This window comes from Plectropomus leopardus, chromosome 4 (genome assembly GCF_026936395.1).
Source record: "Plectropomus leopardus strain MGB_pleo_1.0 chromosome 4, ASM2693639v1, whole genome shotgun sequence".
Classification (NCBI taxonomy): Eukaryota; Metazoa; Chordata; class Actinopteri; order Perciformes; family Serranidae; genus Plectropomus; species Plectropomus leopardus.
The window spans coordinates 37,429,786-37,450,511 of NC_142179.1; the positions used below are offsets into that span (position 1 = coordinate 37,429,786).

At 39.9% G+C, this 20,726-nt stretch overlaps 1 protein-coding gene across 1 annotated transcript in view; it reads left to right on the forward strand.

Moving 5' to 3' along the window:
- nr6a1a (nuclear receptor subfamily 6, group A, member 1a) overlaps positions 1-20,726 on the forward strand; it is a 126,338-nt gene that overhangs the window by 57,731 nt on the left and 47,881 nt on the right. The window contains exon 3 of the mRNA XM_088077229.1: positions 6,772-6,795. Coding sequence (XP_087933355.1) covers positions 6,772-6,795 — 24 coding nt within the window. The remainder of the gene's footprint in view (positions 1-6,771; positions 6,796-20,726) is intronic.

Genomic DNA, 20,726 nt, shown 5'->3' on the forward strand with positions numbered 1-20,726 from the left:
ATCTGAGGCAAACCATGTTTTGTAATAATGGGCTTTAATTGACTTGACTTGACTATATCAGTAAAATACTTCTTTAATAATCAGGTTTAACCCTTTGAAACCTGAGCAAATTGGCTTGAATTTCATCAAAAACATGGGAAGAAGGCAATGAGCAACAAAGAAAAAAATAGCAAGAAATTTGTAAAATGTACAAAATGTTTTTACCTGAAAATAAGGTAAAAACTAACAGCAAAAAAAATCCAAAAACTACTACAATGACTTGGAAAAAGAGCTTTAAAATTGTAATAATTCTCTGCGTGATTTTAAAAATTGTAATTATGATAATTATAAATACATTTTTTCCTGTGGCTTTTTTTCTTTTTTCCTCTTGGCATTTTTACCTAGCTTTTTTGAAAATATTTTTCTAATTCCACTATTTATTTTTTTGCAATTTCTAGAACATTGCTCAATGCCTTTCTTCCCATGTTTTTGAAAGAAATGGCATCAATTTGCTGAAGTTTCAAAAGGTTAAACCTGATAGTGAAAGGGGTCTGAGGGCTGCACCAGAAAAGTGATGTCACTGCAGTTTTCAAAGGGTTAATCCACTTGTGATGTTAAAATGTTGGTTTGCACTGAAGAACCAGATTTTTTTTTCTCCCAGAGAACTGAGTAGAAAACAACATTAATAGGTCTCAGATTTCCTGAGCAGACACTGAAGTGCTACTGCTCTTTGATCAGGCTGTGTCGGTGCGTCCTCCCCAGCACTTTGACCTTCACTTTGAGTGCTATGGCTTCGTAGGGGTTGGGTGTCAGAATCGGGCCAATGGGGGTAACGCGAGGGTGAGCAGGGACGTCACTGATATGACCTCGCCACTCCCACTAACCCCGCTCTCAGGGCTCCTCAGGGGCTGGAGAGCTACAGGGTGGGAGGACGTCCCAGGGGACCCGGCTGAAGAGTGACATCCTGGGTCTGGGCCTCAGATCCTGTTGCAGCTTCAGACCAAACACAAACAGTGCTGAGCTGCTGGAGGTGTCTCAACACACCGTGACACATACTGCTTCTGCAGTTGGTCTACTCTGTCTTATTCTTCTCTGACATCAAAGAATGTTGTGGTCCAGGCCAAAAAAAAACAAAAAACGAAAGAATAATTAATTCATTAAATTGTAATTTTTATTTTGCCTTTGTTTGGTGTGAGGTCTTACACTGTGTCCAAAAAATAGTAGCTAAAAGTCTTTGGGTTAGCCATCAGTTTGCAGTGCACGCACATTGCAGAAAAAAATCTACACAGACTCTATCATTGCATCTACATACACTCAGGTAAAGAAGTGGTTGATGGCTTTCTGTGTAAGAAAAGAAACTTACTTCTATAGTCAGAGTAAGGGATTAGAAAAGCATGTATCACACACAGAATCCTGCTGATTTCCTGGCAAGGTACCCTGATCAGCCAAAACATTAAAACTACTGATGGGTAAAATAAGCTAAGCTTATCATCTTGTTATAGTGCATTGTACTGCTGTGAATCCTTGTGTCCTGGTCTTCATGTGGATGCCTCTTTACACGCACCACCTTTAGAGACCAAGTATTCCTCTTCATGGCAACATCACTGCATGATGGCAGTGCCCCCTCCAACAAGACAATGCACCATGCCACACTGCAAAAGCTGCTGAGGAATCTGACAAAGAGCTTCAGGCATTGACCTGGCCTCCAAATTTCCCAGATCCTAATCTGATCGAGAACCAGTGGGACAAGCCGGTACCCTAGAGTACTTCTGATCCACGGTGGGGTCTTCTCGGATCGGACTTGGCTTTGACCTGTTGAGGCATGGACACAGAGCCTCTGTGGGGTGTCCTGTGGTGTCTTGCACTGCAGCATTTGCGGCATATCCTTTGAGTCCTGTGAGTTGCGAGGTGGAGTACCAGTACATCCCATTGATGCTTGATCAGATTGGGATCTGGGGATTGTGGAGGTCAGATTGGTACCTTGAGCTCTTTGTCAAGCTCCACAAGCCCTTCCTGAACAGTTATTAAGGTGTTGCATGGCACATTGTCCTGCTGGGTGGGCCACTGCCAACAGGGAGTGCTGTTGCCATGAGGCGGTGTGCTTGGTCGTAAACAGTGTCTGGGTGCATGTCAGGCATCCACATAGATGCTAGAACCCAAGGTTTCCCAGCACAACATTGTATTGTAGTGAGATGATCAATGTTATTTACTTCACCTGTAAGTAGTTTTAATGTTCTGGCTGATGGATGCGTATGTTTTTTTTGCTTGTATGAATGTGTGTGAATGACAAATACTTAAAAAGAGAAGTGCTGCTTTGACAACTGTGGATGCACTGCATCTTTGTTTTCCAAGTGGTTATATCCAAACTCTAACTGAAACTGAAATACTGAAGCTGAAACTGGTTTGTTGTGTCAGATTTGTTTCTCAAATCAGGTTTTTAAGACTGCCTGTTTGCACTGTTAGTACAAGAGATCATTGAGGGTTCAAACATCACCAACGATGGGTTGCTGGAGTAACGGGGTAGGCATCAGTAGCTATGTAGACTTGCTTGCCAATGCAAAAAAATAAAGAAAGAAAGAAATGGAGGTCCATCATTTCACCTTCTGAACAGTTGCTCTGTGCTGTGCACTGCTGCTGTCCTCTGTATTGCTCTTCCAGTAGCAGCATGGATTCTGCTCAGCACTCCTGTCACTCTGGATTAGGCTTTGTTGTTGGTGTTGAATTGCATGTGATGCAAAGATACTCTGGAATCCGATTTGAGCTTCCAGAGCGTCCAGACTGAGACACATCTGTAAAAACCTGACTGGAATCATTTCAGACCACCTCCAAATGTAATTTGGATCAGATTTGCAAAAAATGCATGATATATGGTGCTTTGCTATCCAAACTTTATCAAATCTATCTGGCTACAATCTGGATGTGGCAAAAATCTGATTTGGGCTAGCAGTCCGAACAAAGCCTAAATGTAGGGATTGAGCATGACCACTGCATCATGATATTTTTATATCATATAAGCACGAAGCTGCTTTCATTGAATCACAACTTGTCTTTGCTGTGATACTGTTGTACTGCACTTACAAGACTACTACATATTACTAAAAATGGAAGTCTTTTCTTTGTGTTTTTAACATTGTGAGAACAATCCTCATATACGTGGATCTGTAAAAACAACTGAAAACACCATAGAACACCACACACATGCTTGTAGGGTGGGCGTGACGTCGACATTCTTGCGCATTGCCAGTTTACATGGCAACAGAAGCGGTGTTTTTTTCAAAAGATTACACTCTGGAACCCGGTTTCATAAGTTGTTGTTTTTTTTAAAGTTGTGAACGAAAGGCCAAACTGCAACAAAAGTTTGACGCCTCATTTAAGAACCATTGCTGTATAAACAGCACCTTAGAAGAACTTCAAAAGTTTGGTCAGTTTTGTGAATTCTGACTTTCCAGCGGACCTTTGTCTCCTTTGTGTGTGCTAGTCTCTGAGCTTAGCTAGCACAGAAAGAAGCATTACATTCTTCTTCTCCTTACCTTGCAGCAGCAGTGAACACATGTTAATGGAGTGTCTGAAGAAATGTGTTGTGGATTATCAAACTATACACCACTGTGACACACACACACACACACACACACACACACACACACACACACAGTCGCATAACTTTGTGCAACATTTAAAAAAAAAAAGGAAAATAAACAGAAGGGTAAGCAGGGCCAAACAATCTCTGCTTTCAGATAAAATATGTTTTTTTGGTTATCCGGCCACTTGAAAACTCCCATTGTATGTGTTTTGACATTCAGCAGTGGCCTTCATCCAAATAATTGGATTTTAAGAGGCGACTTTGTAGAAGTATGTTGTTGTTCCTCGTATGGCAGGAAGCAAAGACGAGAGAGGTGGCTGTTGCTAACATGTTCGCTATTTCTCGGTGCTCCACATGCTGCTGGTGAAATATTGAGTTGGTTTTTGGGGGAAGCCTTCCCACTGAGCTTGGCTGGGGTATTTTTAGGCTACAGTCTCTAAGTGGAGGTCTTAGAAACAACACATATGGGGGGGAGACACTCCTTTTTCACTACTCATCCCTCAACCTCACCCCTCCCGCTCTTCTCCATTTCTCTCCTGCTTTTGCTTCATGCGTCTCCAGAGCGACTTGCCGGTCCCTTCGGAGATGACTTTATCTTGGAGGATAATGCAAGAATGATGTTTTGTGTTTCCTCAGTCATGTGACCCGAATACTATGTCTGCATCATTAAAGGCTCCATGAAGTGTTCCATATATGATGGCTTAATGTGTTCATGCTGACAGATGACTGATTCCTCCCAGGTGTTTGTGTCTCTGCTTCCATATGTGTGCATTTCCAGCCGTCTGTTTTCTTGTTGAAGTGGAACTATAGCATCGCTGTATGCACAATCGCAAGGGCCCCCGCAGAATAATTCATTTGATGCTTTGATAAGCGATAATGGACCCAGTAAGGTATAATTCATACGCCCCAGATCTCTGTAGAGAGTCGATGGCTTCCACAAAGTGTCCCACTACCTCCCTCAGTCCCCCTCTCTTTCAAGACTCTTGCGTCTGGTTGAAGAGGGCCTATTTATTATTTAAATCCTTCCATAATTCATCCATTCCCCACCAATACACCCTCCATTGCTCATTCCTCATCTAGTGCAAATTAGCATGAGCTCTGTATCTGTGTGTCTCAACATGGAGCTGAGAAAGTAAGCAAGCAGAAAGAGATAGCAGCAGCAGCTCAGTACAATGGAGACGGAAGGGCTCCGTGCTTATTTCTACACTTCCTCCATGTGATGTGATGCTGTGTGACATATTGAGTCTAATTTGTAGCCTAAAGAACCAAACAGCTGTGGCCTATTTTATTTAGCTGTTGTTCGGGTGATGTCACCATTTCTGCCTCGTAAGGCTGCCCCGCTCTCGGCGCTCGGCGTGAGGATGTCAGGACCATTTCGCTAAGCTGCTGACGAGGAGGGCAAGGGTTGTGTAGCCTTCAGAATAATCTGATAAGTCAACTGAGGCTGTTCTGTGGAGTTTCTAAGACATCTATTAATCAGTGTTAAATATTCACACATGCCCCGCTGCTATATTTAACATGACTTGTTTTTTTATATAATGAATAATGGTTTAATAGGCATTGTCCTATTGTCCCCTGTTGTGCTTACTATATGAGGTCACCCTATCTATTATAACCTATTTTAAAGGCTTGGTCTGCTCATTTTAGAAAAGCACATGTATTATCTCTGACCCCCGTGGTATCTACCCATGCGCGTTTTATTTAACAGGGTAATGAGATGTTTTTCACTAAAGAAATGTGAAAGCTTCTGACAGTGTGTTCTGTGGATTATTCAGAGTAACTTAACTTTGTTGAAAAAGATATTGCTGTTGACTTTTTAAATGCAAATTTTCAATGCCATAAGCATCAGAAATGCAGTTTCATTCACTTCCATTTTATTGATGTGCAGGTGAATGTCTCAGTAGCCCTTTTTACACCGAGATTATGCTTTAGGGCCACTGCGAAGCCCCTTCTTTATAACGCCTTTGCAATTTTACACAGAAACAAATGACAGCGGCATCATTTCAGTCCAGTGTGTGATTTTAGAAAGCATGCCGTTATCACAAGATCAAGAGGTAGGGTTTGGCAATTTGGCCCTAAAAATAAAATCCCCCATTTTTTCCACACCAAAGTCGTTTTCTCCTCATAAAAACAAACTACAAATGACAAAGACATTTCTAAGATCAAGTTTTGCTTTGATTTCAGCAATAAAAATTAACAAAATCAAATTGAAAAATGGTTTCAATAATGTCAGCTGATTTTGGGTGTTTGACTGAAATGTGGTTGAACATACATGATAGGGCTGGGTATTGTCAAGAACCTCACAATTCAATTCAATTTTGATTCTTTGGGTCATGATTCGATTCAATTCGATTTCAATTTGATTCGATATTGATCCAGTGGCTTCGATGTCGATTCAGTTATGTGTGTTGATGTCAGAAATATCCAGATAATACCTTCTGATGTGTTAAATAAATCATGTATTATCAGTATTGATTTAGAACAAACTGACACCAAAACTTATTTTACCATTACATTATTATTTATTAAACAAAAATTAAAACTAAAATAAATATAAAGTATAGAAAAGTGCACATTTTTGCCTGAGCCGAACTTAACAAAAGTAATAAACATTTATGCAGGATTTGTTAACCTGCATTTGTGTGATCCACAGCTTTAGCATTAGCAGCAGGTTGCAAAACATCTGCGTGTTGTTGGCACAAATGGTTACATAGGTTCGTCATCTTGTTGCAGTGTTTTAACACTGACTCACGCGGCTCACACATGACGTAAAAGTGGAAAATGTAAGCATTTATTTAGACCCGCAATATAAATAAAATAATATATAATATAATATAATAAAATAAATTAATTAATTAAAATGTGAAAAAAAATTAATTTCCTTGATTTCATTTTCTTTGTGTCAAAGACACTGGAAGCCACTAGAGAGCCGCATGTGGCTCCAGAGCCACAGGTTCCCTACCCCTGTTCTAGTGGAACCCTACCTGACTCAGGTTTGCCTGCACCATCGTGCACTCTGCACTGGGTTCACTATGCATACCTGTTCCCTCCTGCAGTACAGGCCTCAGCACGTCAGGCTGAGTGCCCCGACTTAGCACGTAGACAAAACATTACTGGTGAAGAAGGCGAGAGCCTCACTGCTTAAATTTGTCATGACATTCCATCTCTATTGATCATGTGTATTGATAACATTTTGTTTTCTCTTTTCACAGATGCAATCAATGAAAATAATCTTGGTAAGTGGAGTTTTGATCTTATGAAGTGCTGTTTGGTGAAGGTAAGCTGTCAACTAAATCCTCAATAGACTAAAAGTGTGTAGTATACTGTTTATTGTAGTAATGCCACCAGCATCAGTGCTACTGTTGCCTTAGGACTAGTGGTGTAGTCTAGGAAGTAAAGGACAAGTTTACCAGGCATACTGCTGTCAGTATTTGTTTTTTTTAATGACCAAACTTGTATTTGTTTGCATTCTGTATTGCTAGACCTTTGTCTTTAGTTTGCTTAGTTAAAAAAAACAAAAACAAAAACAGAATTACTGCAGTTTGTATTTTTTCCATATGTTGTCATGTATGAACAGACCTAAAATGAACACAGTGAGTGGACTGCTTAATACTGTCCGCTATAAGCTGTACTACTGTAAGTGAAGTATTTAAACATTTGAAAAGGAGTGATTCTGTCCCAAGCTTTTTAATCCACATAAGCTGTCTGTACTTATAACTGTGATCACGATAAAGCAAGTTTGCTGAAACTTTTTCCCTTGGAGCACCAAAACTGAAACTTAATGGGGAACTGCGGGTCAAAAGCACCCATTGTAGTGTATTATATTGCTATTTTAACATGCAACATGGATACTAGATCCCAAGGTCCCTTTGATAGAATTGAAAAGCCTTTGTCCCCAAGCCACTGTCTCTGCCTCTCCAGTTTATACCTCATTCAAACTGACTTCCTGCACGAAGTGCTCAGACTATGAAAAAATAATGAGGGATCCTACATATTTAAAGATGATTTTACCTCACAGAAGTATTATAGCATAAACAATGAATTAAATATTCATTTTTATATTGATTTAAAAAAAAAATTTCACGAGAAACATCTGGCGGGCCAAAAATATGTATGGCGAGCCCCTCTTTAGGCAGCCTTGCTGTACGAGGTCTCCACTGTAGAAACGCAGCAATAACTCTTTGTAAAACTATGTTTGTAGCTAGCAAAAGTTCTGCATTCATATTTTTACTCATGTAGAAGTACAGAAGTATTATCAGCAAAATATACAACAAAGGTTTTTATGCAGAATGTCCCCTTTCAGAAGATGTTATTAATGATGCATCAACATTTTAGTCTGATTGAATTGAAGCAAACATATGCTTCTTTCATAGCATAATCTTGCAATATTAAGTATATCATAGTACAATAGTTTCCCTGAAGTATGGTACAGTCCAAGTATAACGTAACAGAGAATGAAAATTCTTAAATAAACTACATTAAAAATTGTACTGAAGTACAGTATTTGAATAAATACATAAGTTTAGTTAATGTCCACTGCTGGTCATGTATACTACATCACTGGGTAGTGTCTTCACCATCACTGCTGCTGTTGCCGCTACAGCAATGCTATACATGCTGCTTTGTGAACCAAACCCCACCTGAAAAACCAATACTTTGTCTTATCCAGAATTGCCTCCAAGCGTGTGTTGTAGTCAAGTAGATGCCCAATGCCAAATTGCTGGAACAAGATTGGTGGTGAAGCCCGTGCATTGCATTAGCCTGGTGAGCCAACGTTAACATAATGGATGACACAAAGCAAAAATAATATGGCTTCAGGTCTTATCTGAAGCTTTGATTTGGCAGCACCAGTCATGTTTAGGCTGGTCCGGTCATAAAGACACGAGTGCATGCTGGGTCTCAGTGTTAGGCCCATGAAGACCTCTAGCACCACGGTGAAAACATTTTATTGAGTGGCTTTCATGAAAAGGAAACGCATGATAAAATAAATATCCAGCATCCAGTAGAGCAGAAAGATCTGTTTAAAAATGGATGAGTGAAATCGGTATCATTTCTCATGCTCTTCCTGTGTCCTCCCAACACGGTACCCAGACAGGTAGGTATGTGCGTGTTGTGATTATCCTGTATGATTAACATGGTGATACAGGCTGTGGGCAATAGCCTGTCACATTCCTGCGTTCCACCTACTGCAGGGAGGAATGTTCCTGGACAGACCTGCCTCACTGCTGCTTCCTCATCACTCTGTGTTTGCTTTAATCCTCTTGAAGTGTAAGATGAGTGGGGTTTACTGCATTAGGAAATTTCACACAGTGTCAAGTGTGTGGTGAAATGGTATTGATGTTCATAAACAGTGTATTACTCAGTGAGGGAAAATGGGTGGTGTTCTGTATGTAATGGTTGCTTCACAGTGCAAACTTTAAGGTCATATGTGACATTTGATTTTGATACTTTAATAGCTGAAACACCACATTACAGCATCCAGTGATTTCAATGTAGAGGCGGCAGCTTTTCCATAAATGACATCTCCATAATATAAAACAGATTAAAAAAAACTGATTCAACTATTCTTTTTTTTGCAAAAAAGCCAGTTCTTATTTCTTTATAAAAAGCCAAATACTGTTCTCAATTTATTGGTTAGGATGTAAATACGGTGCTCAACTTAAACTTTATCATCAAGACAGATACCAAGGTATTTGTATGATAGCCAAAACATAATCATCTCTGAACAACTTCAAGTGAGAACTCGGGTCCAGCCTGATGAATCAAGCCCCCTAATAGCCTTCATTATTATATTGTAACCCACAGTCTAATAAAGCACACATGCACACTCTAAGGTACACATACACACTCACACATACTCATGCACACACATTCATAATTTGACTTCATGTTTTTGTTGTTTATTGCTGCCCACATTGTATATTGCTTCCATTGAAGTATTGTAATTTCTTGTATTACTTGTAATTTCTTGTATTACCTTTTGTTGAGGTATTTTTATCAGCTCATTTGGGTTTCTAACTGGCACCTGTTTTTCCGTATTCTTTTTGACATGTTTTAAATGTTTTTAATGGCGCAAATACATAAATGAAATGAAATTATCTACTGGTCAAACTGGACCATGTGAGGCTGTAGTGGCAAAGAGTTGGATCGACAGAAAATATGCCGCCGTGCTCATTAACACCTAATTTACAGCAACTAGGTAGAATATTCTTGAAATTGGTTATTGCTGTTTGGCACGTAACAATAGTGTCCTTAAATGTTTTCTGAGGCTGCAGGCCCTGCTACAGGGTGAGGTAACACAGAGCCAGTCAGTTACCTCTTTGTCTCCACACCGAAAGCCGTGCGATCGGCCTCTCCTAGTGTCCCTGCCTCCCTGATTAGAGGTCTCCTCAGGGCGTAATGACAGAATTGTGTTCCTGTCGGTTCCTGCTGCTCAGAGTGGGCTAATAGTCATGTTAGCCCACGCAGCATGTCATTAGCTCTCCACCCGTAGCCCAATGAGGGGCGAGTCTGTCATTTTGAGGCTAAATCACAGGGCAGGCAGGCCGGAGATCACACTCACACCGGTGCTCTGAAGCTCCAGAGTTTCCGCCCACCCTTCCTCGACTCACTTAATATGCACCGACTTACACATACTATATTAACACAGAGGAATTACTGCGACACGGGCTGGAGGAGGCAAATGGAAGTCAAAGAGAGGCACTTTGATGGCTCGCTGATACAGAGATCATTCCATCAAAATCGTAATTTGAAACACACTGCTCATTTCTGACTGCGATTGGATGATTCATGGTTATCACTTGGATGATTAGCAGGCTTGCGTAGCATCTATCAGAGCTCGGGCTAATCTGCTTTGATTATTAGCCTCTAAGCCTTCCTTCCATGCTGGGCTTGTTGAGCACAGAGTGATGACAAATTACACTCTCCTCATATTTGTATTAATCTGTGCTTACTTGTCAAACTGATAATTGCGTCGCCCATACAGATCACCCCCACAAGAGCGCATTTGCGGTGTTTCTTAAACCGCACACATGAAAACATTCCTTCACACTTGTGTGTTATATTATGCTGTATTAATCAATTATTGCAGTAAAAGTACCTAGTTAATAATCAAGTTATTTCAGCTCAAACCACAGCTCACATCTCCCTTAAATTTGTCAGGACTGCTTTATAACGGTCCCTCACTGAAAGGGACAGTGTGTAAGATTTAGGGGGTTTTAGTGGCACACAGCAGTGAGGATTGCAGGTTGCGACCACCTGAAACTTCTCGGAGACTGGCAGCTCAACCATATGCTATTGTTAATGTAATGATAACTTAAGATCCAGACATGAGGAGGTTTTAACAAGGAGCCGAATTATCTGCAGCGGTCTCTTCCTCTCCAAAACAAATGAGCAGGTGATTTAAACCACTGAAATCACTAAATAAAGCAGTTTCACGATACAAATCCGTGTCTTTCCAATTTTGCCCATTAAGTACAGGCTGACGTGAAAATGCCCTACCAGGAGTAGGGATGTCCAAAGTTAATGTTGCTCTAGGCTAATTTTGCTACTCTTCAGTTTATTGCACAGCGCACCACCTGGGCCTGGTAGGAACTAGCTTGCTAGCGGTGCAGCTCATTTGGCAATTACAGCTAGCAACGCCATCCAGACTCAAAACATTGCTGTGGAAACACTGTGCCCACCCTCCGGTAGCCCTTTAAGCATCGTTGACTATAGCTTCATTTCCACTACACAAAAAACCTGCTAACCCGCTAACATTTTTTAATGCAATGGGAAAGGTTACAATCGGCATTCACTCCTGGCTCAAATGAGTCTGCAGTAGAATACAACACCCGGCAAGATGCAATCATGCATGTTCACTACTTACTGTCTCCTCCTAAGCAGCGCTAAAACATCAATCCAAATTAGTCTGCACTGATTTGAGAAAGGGACTGAATACGAAAGAGATATAGAAAAAGAAGTAACCACCATAAATTTTTCACAGACCTTTGTCCATCCTGCTTTCAGTTGTTTACCTTTTTGCTGGCCTGTCTGTGACGTCAAAGAAACACACCAAAACAACCACCACCACCAGGCGCACTCGTCTGCTGCAGAGCTGTGTACATAGTTCTGCTCTATTGGCAATTGAAAAGCAATTTATAGGTTTTTAATGGCGAGATTACCCATGTTTGAAAAAACCTGCATACACGTGCTAATTTTGGTTGGAAAGGGGTACAAGTTATCACTGTTAGCTCTGTTACCACCGTTAGCAGTGTCAGCACCAGTAGTGCTTTCATAGTTATCAAAAAGGGGTTTTGTGGTCAAAATGAAGCTGCTCACTCACCACAGCCGCTAGCAAGCTAATATTAGCTCCCACCAGACCCACGTAATGCGCAGAGCAGCTGAGGAATCAATGAAGACTGGATGATGAGCAGTGGTCACCATGTTTCCACATGTTAACACTGCTGGCCAGTCTTTTGTCGGCACAACTAACAGAAAATAAAATAAAACTCCATATTTACATCACAAAACATAAACATGTCACCCCCTCTGAATAGATAGCACTTTGAAATGCAGCACTGAATTAAAGCTGAAAGGGATGGTTGTTTTGTATTTCATGTCTTTTTTTTCCTGTCTTAAAATGAATGGTTAGTGACTGATTAATGTGCATCAGCCTTTCAAATACAAAATTAACCAAAACTGAAATCCCTACGTTGGAGCCGATTTTTTTGGTTTGTCCATTCTGGGCTACTGTAGAAACATATATTTGCAATACGCCGATCTCCTTAGACAAGGACTTGCTCCCTATGTAAATATAATATAATCAACTCATGGAAACACAACTATTCTTATTTTTAGCTGATTAAACACAAATGAAAATATGTGTATGTTATATTTGATCTCTGCTAATCTATCCACCTAAACTCTACACACTGGACCTTTAAAATCCCAAGTCAAAAGTGAGTATGTTAAGCTAACCTCCAAACAAAATCAAAGAAATTATCCATGCTGCATGTTTCAAACCCCCAAAACGATTAGATGAACTGTACCGATAATCAGTGTGGACACAGTGACAACTGCTACAAGTAGAAACCTCCTCTCCAACTGGGTTAGATTAATTTCAGGTGTTGCCTTTCTCACCCTGAGGGATGCTGGCCCGCCCTGGCTCCCTCTGGCTCTTCCATTCTGTCTTGTTCTACCCAATATGTTTCCATTAAATTCAAAATATGTCTGTTAGTGATCTCAATATATATGTTGATGCTGAAAACACAAGACTCAGTAAAATCTTTGCACTAAGTGAAATACATTAACTACTGGTCAGGCTTTGGCATGAAAATCACGGCCGGCACGAAGCGTCTGTTCCATGTATGCCTGCCATATCACAATTATTTTACCCTGTTTCTCCACACAATAAAAACTTCTGCACATTTTACAGCTTATTGGTCACAGTGGGCTTTTAATATCAACCACAACTTGCCTCGCAGCGGAAACTTCATGGGAAATAAGCTGAGCACGATATATTTAACACATTTTCAGGGCCTGTGGCTCCATAAGTAGATAAGAAGTGGATCCGTTTTTGATCCACGTGAGCCAGATCTTAGCAAAGCTGTGGGTCGATCCTTGAGTCAGGGGTACGAGCTGATGATTACGAGCGAGCGTGACCGTGTTATACAATCCGCGCGCATCTTTACTCAGCACCATGACCTTCTCCGCTGAGATTTGCGTCCGCCTTGCTTTGCCCTTTAGTGGGGCATGTTGTGTAAGTGAAGGGGGCACAACGTGAATAACATTGGTATTTGCGCAACAGCCTGTGCTGAGTGGAGAGCTAACTGGAGCAGGAGAATGGCGCTGTTCGGCGAGGTTCACGGCTGTTATTCCTACAGGCCATGAGCGTGAAAGGAGCTAATGCCATCTGACAGTTCTGGAGCAAGAAGAGGAGGGCTGGACAGAAAAGGAGGAGAGAGAGAAGAGAGTGGGGGGGGGTGTTAAGAGATAGAGAGGGATGGAGAGGGGGGGGTGGGAATATATGGGGGGTCAGGGTGTTGGATGAGAGAGAAATAGGGGATGAGCTAGATATGGACAAAGCAGGGATGAGGGATATGGGAGGGGAAGGGCTAAAGAGGCGATACTGTAGGGACCTCTTTTGTTACCCGCTGTAGAAAATGGCCTCTGAGAGCCATCGCTTTTCATCGGCGTGACACATTAAAAGTCCAAATATTGCAACATTCACTCGAAATATGCAGATGAAGTTCAGACCTGAAAGCTGGCGATCTTTTCACTCTTAGATGTTCTATCACAGCACATCCAGACTCCCCTGTGTGCTCACACTGTGGGACACATTCACTCACGGCTGCCATTTTGAAAATCTGCCTTTGAGGGAATTCCAGAAATACTCTCACAACATCACACTCACATTTCCGTCCAATGTCTCGCCGAGATTTTTTTGGGTGGGGGGGTGCAGGCATGGGCGGACATGTTGATATAAGAACGTTTCCGTTTTGTCGTAAAATGAGTTTTGCTACTTTACCACTGACTGACAGACAAAAGATAGCAAAAGGGAGGAGAGGCGGCGAAGAGATAGATGGCAGACAGACGGAGGGAAGAGGGAGTGGGTTGTGAGGTGGGATCCCACTGTAATTTGACAGGCTCCAGTTCCACTCAGGCTTCAGCAGCCGTTCTCTGGAAGGAGGCGTAGCAGACACCCCGCTGCCAACCTAACCTGCCATTACCGACATGGCAGAGAGACAGAGATTCAGCCGTGTTGTCTCGTCCACTTCAACAATACACACTCAGATCTGTGTCCGACTGTGGCGTAATGGCATTTGGAGACAAATCTGTCCTCAGATCTGTTGACTTTATTACACATGGACAATTTAAAAATATGAAAATGTACAAATATATAACCGTAAAAAATCCTTTAACAAAACTTTAGCAGTCATATTCAACAAAAGATTTCAGTTACTTGTAGCTGAAATAGTTAAATGCTGTTCCATTCTTAACCTCTTTGAAACTGAAACTTTGATTTTTCAAAAACATGGTGAGAAAATTCCCTGAAAATAAGCAAAAAAGAAAAGTAAAAAACAAGAAAGTGACCCAGAAAGTGCTGAAAATTGAAAAAAAAAAAAAAGTATACATTTTTCCTGTTACATCATTTTAAATATAGAAAATTTATAAATATAGATTTCTGGACATTTTTAAAATGTTGCCCTTTTTTAAAAACTAAATCAATTGTTGTCACTCCTGACAGGAATATTTCAAACATTAACCCTTTGAAACCTGATCAAATTGGCTTGGCAAGAAAGTGCCCAAAAATCAGCAAGAAATTTAAAAAAGAGAGAGCAAATAAAGAAAACTAAAAAAAAAAACCAAGTAAATGACTTTAAGAGTGCTGAAAAAACAAACAAACCACAGTGTTAAATATATAATTGTATAATTATAAATTTGGGTTTCTAGACATTTTCTTCTTTCTTTTTTTTTCTTTAATTTTGCCCTTTTAAAAAAATCTTTTAGGTCTGTTTTTCTTACAACATTTTATTTTGCAATTTGTAGTTGATGTCTTGCTAAGTTGCTCATGGCCTTTTTTGTCCAAGATTACAAAGGAATATTTCCAGTGTTAACCCTTGAAACCTGATCAAATTGGCTTGATTTCATTTGCAGACATGGGGAGAAAGCTAAAAAAAAAAGTTTAAAAAAAAAAAAATGACAAAAAAAAGTGACAAAAATTAAATAAATATATTAATGATTAGAATAATCTTCCATGTAGTTTCCTAGACATTTTCCCCTTTTTTTCTCAATAATTTTCTTAAATTATCTCTCTTTCAAAAAAGATTCAGATTGTTTTCTTTTTACATTTTACCAGTTTTTTGCTCATTGTTTAATGTTCATGTTTAAAGAAGAAAGACAAAAATCAATTTTCTCAGGGTTCAGAGGTTTAAAGGTACATGAAAGCTGCACAAGAAAAAAGTTGTCGATCCAGGTTTCAGATGGTTAAACATTGGAGTTTTTTTTATTCACTTCAGCACTGTGACTGTCACTTATCAATAACTGTTAAGGTTAAAGTGAGATGACAGAGGCGGGGGACCCTGATGCAGCTCGGCTGCTGTGTGTGGAGCCTTCATGTCAGCTGGGCTGCTGAGCGTTTAGGTGGGGTCTCTGCTCCGAAGCTACCTCTTAAACCTGATTGTGGTGGCTTGTGTTTGGGCTTGCCCGCATTTGTTTTATCACTGTGAGGAGCTTTTGAATAATTGTACAGCTAGTCTTACAAATATTTGACACAGAGACTTCTCTTCCAGTCACAGAAAGCAGCATCATTTTCTGTTTCCAATATGGACGCATAATGTTTAGCAACAAAAGCCAAACTTTAGGCTTTGGAGAGCTAAAGCAACATGTGTAGCTTGATCCAGAATAGTCAGCCTCCACTGAAACCACTTGTGTTAACAGCAACCAAACAACATCAAAGGTGCTGTTGGTTGTTTGGCAGCAGATAAGACAATTAGGAGCCGGAGCCCCCTCAGCAGCCCTCCATCATTAAAGCTGCTGGCCCACATGTATAGATTAGAATGCTGCTCCACTGCCTCTCAGGTTGCTCTACGCTCCACTTTGATCAGCCTGTTAGTGTTTGTGAGGGCCCGAGTCAGCTCAGGCCGCTAACTTCTTTGGCTCTTTGTCTGCTCACTGACAGCTCACAGTGACTCCATGTCTGTGTGATACTGCCCTCTGCTGGGGAAGTGTGGTGCTGGTGTTACCCATAAACATCCTCCACTGCCTCCTAATCATGTGACGGAACTGAACTCAGGACACCTTTTCACAAGTCAGTCAGTGGAATGATGGCTTAAAATTCAGACTTGTTTAAAGCTGTTAAAAGTCTTCAATTATCTTCTTTAAGTTTTGTGGTTTTTACCATTTGATAGCAGAAAATATTCTTATGTTCTTACACATTGGACTTGAAGGCAACTATTGTCATTAGGCAGATATTAAGTATTTTGTACAGAAAATAAATAAATAAATAATAATAAAAATATATTTCCAAACTCCCAAATATTATTGTTCTATTTAAAAAACAACTATTGCTAAAACCAGTATATCTTGAAATTGTGCAAATCTGTGGTACATGAGGCTTGATGAACAGCTGGTAAAGTGAGCAAAACAAAAAGACAATGGCCCCCATGGCTCCGGACCCTCAGGGGGCCCGAAGGCTCCAAGTTGTGGCAATAGAAACTAAAAAGGTTGAGGCCGTTAGTTCAGTTTTATCCTGTAGAATGTAGAGATGGTGCTTATTTACTTATCTTTGGTCCACTGTAACTCTCTCTACATATTCAATTCAGTTTTATTCATAAAGTTTAATATATCAAATCACAGTTTGCCTCAGAGGGTTTTGCAACATCCTTCTGTCCTTGGACCTTCACAGCAGATAAGGAACAACTGCCCCCCAAAAACCCTTTAATAGGTAAGAAATGGTAGAAAAATATGTCTTGTACAAAATTCAGCTAAACCAAAAAATACAGCACATAACTCTTAACTTCTCTTCATTGGCTCCTAGTACACTGTACAATTGATACAAAAGATATCAGATATTCCCAATCTGTATGTGCGGTCATAAACTGACATCCTCAGCAAGGCCTCTGCTGGCCATTCCACAATCTAAGCAGAAAACCAGGAGTGTCAGGGCCTCTGCTCCCTGAGGAGATCAGAACAGCCAGTCCCTTATCCTCCTTTAAATCTTTCTTAAAAACACATTTTCCAAATGTGTTTTCACCGAGTCTATGGCCTGAACTCACATTTATCTGTAAGCCACCCTAAACCTATATATACAAAAGCCTTCTCCTAACTTTCATGTTCTTGTTATTTGTTCTTTTATTTTGTTTTATTACTTAAATTATTACTTACTTAAATCATTGTTATGAAGCACTTTGTGGCTTTGTGTTGAAAGGTGCTATTTAAATAAAGTTAGTTTATTATTATTATTATTATTATTATTATTATTATTGTTGTTGTTGTTGTTGTTGTTGTTGTTGTTGTTGTTGTTATTACTGTTATTGTTATTGTTATTATTACTGAAATACAAACAAGAAAGAAAACAAAAAATACAGAATATTACTATTTCTGATAGAGGCCCCAGAGGTCTAGTGTTAAAGACTTAATTATTTACATTTATATTGTGCTTACATGGTGCACATACATTTACATTTTTGCATGTGTAAAGCACCACTAACTAATTGTGGACGATAAGCTGGTTCATACAGCACAGGGAGTAGGAGTAGGGGCTTATTTCTGCCTGCAGGCTCTCCAGTGGTTCATTCAGCCTTGCTGTTGTATAACATACTTGTATAGTCCTTGATACTTTCCTTTTTTGTCTTTTTTCTATTCTATGTCATTTCTAATGTTAAAACCCATTTCATTAGCATATTTGTAGAGCATGTAAAAGTTCTGTGAAGTCCTTTGTGCAGCGTTTCTCTTGTGTATGTCCATTTATTTTATTCTTAGAAGATTTCGAATGTAACAGATGACAGTCATTCCGTTTGAAGACATCTTCATTAGTTTTAGAGCACGACTCAGTTTTGCATTTTGATCTTGAGGGAACATTTGATCCAACAGTGTGTTGCTGCTGTAGTTGTGAAACAGTGAGGTCTATATTGAGAAATGCTTGAATCCTATTGTAAGAACTGTAAAGGGCAGGGGAAGTCCCTTCTCTTCTCTTCAGTCTTGTAACAAAGGCATGGTTTAACCTTTGACCTTTCTTATGCTGACTTGGCCCACTTTTCTCACCACCACACAATCTCACTTGGGTCCAGAACTGTTATTTTCACACTTTCCGTGGGTTAGTTTAAATACAAAAACAATATTCAGAAAATCAGAAAAGAAACTGACAACAGTTTTATCAGTAAATTTGTTTTTTAAAGTCTTTTTTTTGCATCATAAGCTAATTTCGAAGACCTGTCACATAGAAGGGAAGAAACAGAACACTTTGGAACTGCTTAATTCCATAACAGTGCTAGTTGCTGTCTCAGTTTACTTAAGCATTTTTTGGGAAATACACCTTCTGACTTCCCTGCTGAATGTTCCATTGAGAAGATCAATAAAACAGTGGTCAGATCACCTCCACCCGTTTATGAAAAAACACAGCTCAGGTGTCAGTATATCAGCTGCAGCGTGGGGCCAACGCCCCCAAAACAATGCAGCTGCAGGGTTATTTGTCAAAAAAGTACCTGGCTCAACTTCTACTGCTACACAATAGCACATTATATGGCAATGCACAACATTCATGCAACCACACATTATATAATAACTTGCACTGATTTGGTGTGTGATAAGCCTTTAAATCTGTTATGCCAGTAGAACTTCTGTAAATGAATTTTGTGTTCTTCTTCACCCCTGCTTTGCTTTAACCCTTTGAAACCAGAAAAAAATGGTTTTGATGTCTTTTGGAAAACAGAGGGGGAAGGCAACAAGCAACTTCCAAGACATGGCGTAAAGCATATCTAAAAATAGTACTAAAAAAAACAAAAAGAAAAACAAAAAGAAATTTGTATGTGTGTGTGTGTGTGTGTGTGTGTGTGTGTGTGTGTGCATTATACATGTTTTATTATATTTATTCTGTAGCATAACTAATTTCTTGTGTTTTGTGGTACTTTTCTTTCCAAGTTGGTCATAGCCTTTTTTTCCTAATGTTAAAAAAAATCAAACCACTGTGCTTAGTTTTTAAAGGGTCAAATAGCTTGTGAAAGGAGTCTGAATGCAGCAGTAGAAAAATGTTGATCCAGGTTTCAAAGGGTTAACACAGAGCTGATATTGGTCTGAGCGCAGCATTAATGTTATGTCCAACATTGGTTTACAGGCACAGACAGACCCTCTGTCCGCCCTCTGTGCTTGTGTTGTGTTGTCTTAGTCTGTGCATGTTCTCTGAAAGCTTATAGATACTAATGAAGCAGAGCAATGCTGCTTGAAATCCTTGAGGCAGTGCCGTGACAAACACATTTTTAAAAATTGCGGTGACTGTTGTTGACTTTTAACTTTGCTCTCTACTGCCATCAGGTGGATGTATCTGTGCCAACATAAAGGACACAAGTAGTGGGGCAGTGACAGTTTTAAGGTTATATATATATATATATATATAAATGCATCTCTTGTCATTGTGTCTCTTGTCATTGTGTCTCTTGTCCTTGTTTTTGGTTAGCAGTAAAATTCTGAATAAGCTGAACTCTCTTGATTGACTGTTTCAGAAGGCCAGTACAGTAAAAAGAGCATTGCAGTAATCTAATTGATTTCAAATAAAAGCATGGAAAAGTTTTTCAGCATCTGTATGGAATAGGAACAGCTGTACCTTTGCTGTTTCTAAAGAGGAAAAAAAAGCTGTTTTGGTCACCGGCTTTATTTGTGAAGTAAAATTTAACTCTGAATCAGAATAGTGCCAAAGCTTGTGAATTTAGATTTAATCACAGGAGCCAGATGCACAAGACGGCAAAACAGTAGATCACCTCTAGCTTTTGGGCCAACTAGAGAATCTTACTTTCACTTTTATCAGACAAATACAACAAAAGAGTAGAATATTGATAATTCCTCCCTGCCAGGACAATGAAAGGCGTGATGAATGGTGGCTGGTATGAGTGGCTTTGTTAGTGGTCATTAACTCAGAGATGGTGGCCAGGTCACCTCTGTTTTATTTGCCCTTTGGAAATTCAGGCAGAGAACAGCTGCATTAATCTGCTGCTCATCAGGGGTTCCAAAAAGCAAATGCATGTGGGGAATGTGAGGTGGATCATTATAAATCTAATCTGCAGGTGTGGACCTAACCCAAACACTGAGGTCAGCTCCCGTACAGCTGTGCTCACCTCAGACAAACAGAAGCACCAGCCTCTGAGGTGACAAAGAGTCGCAAAATGTTCCTGAGTGCAGAACAGAGAGCAGCTCCGCATCACAAGTTGACACGGTCCATGTACAGGAGCCTGGTTGGTTATTAGGATTACACATCAAAATAACTAGACCGTTAACCCAGCGCTTCTTTTTGGCTTGTGACCTAAATCAGTGTCCTGTTGTGATCTGTCATTAGATTATAATGTTATAATGTTGTAGTCTGGAGATAAATATTGACTTTTTTTTTAAAGGATTTTCCTCTGCCTAAAGAGGTAAAAGTATCCACAAAAGTTAAGATGTGACATAAAAAGAAGTATAATTTTGTATAAAAAAACTT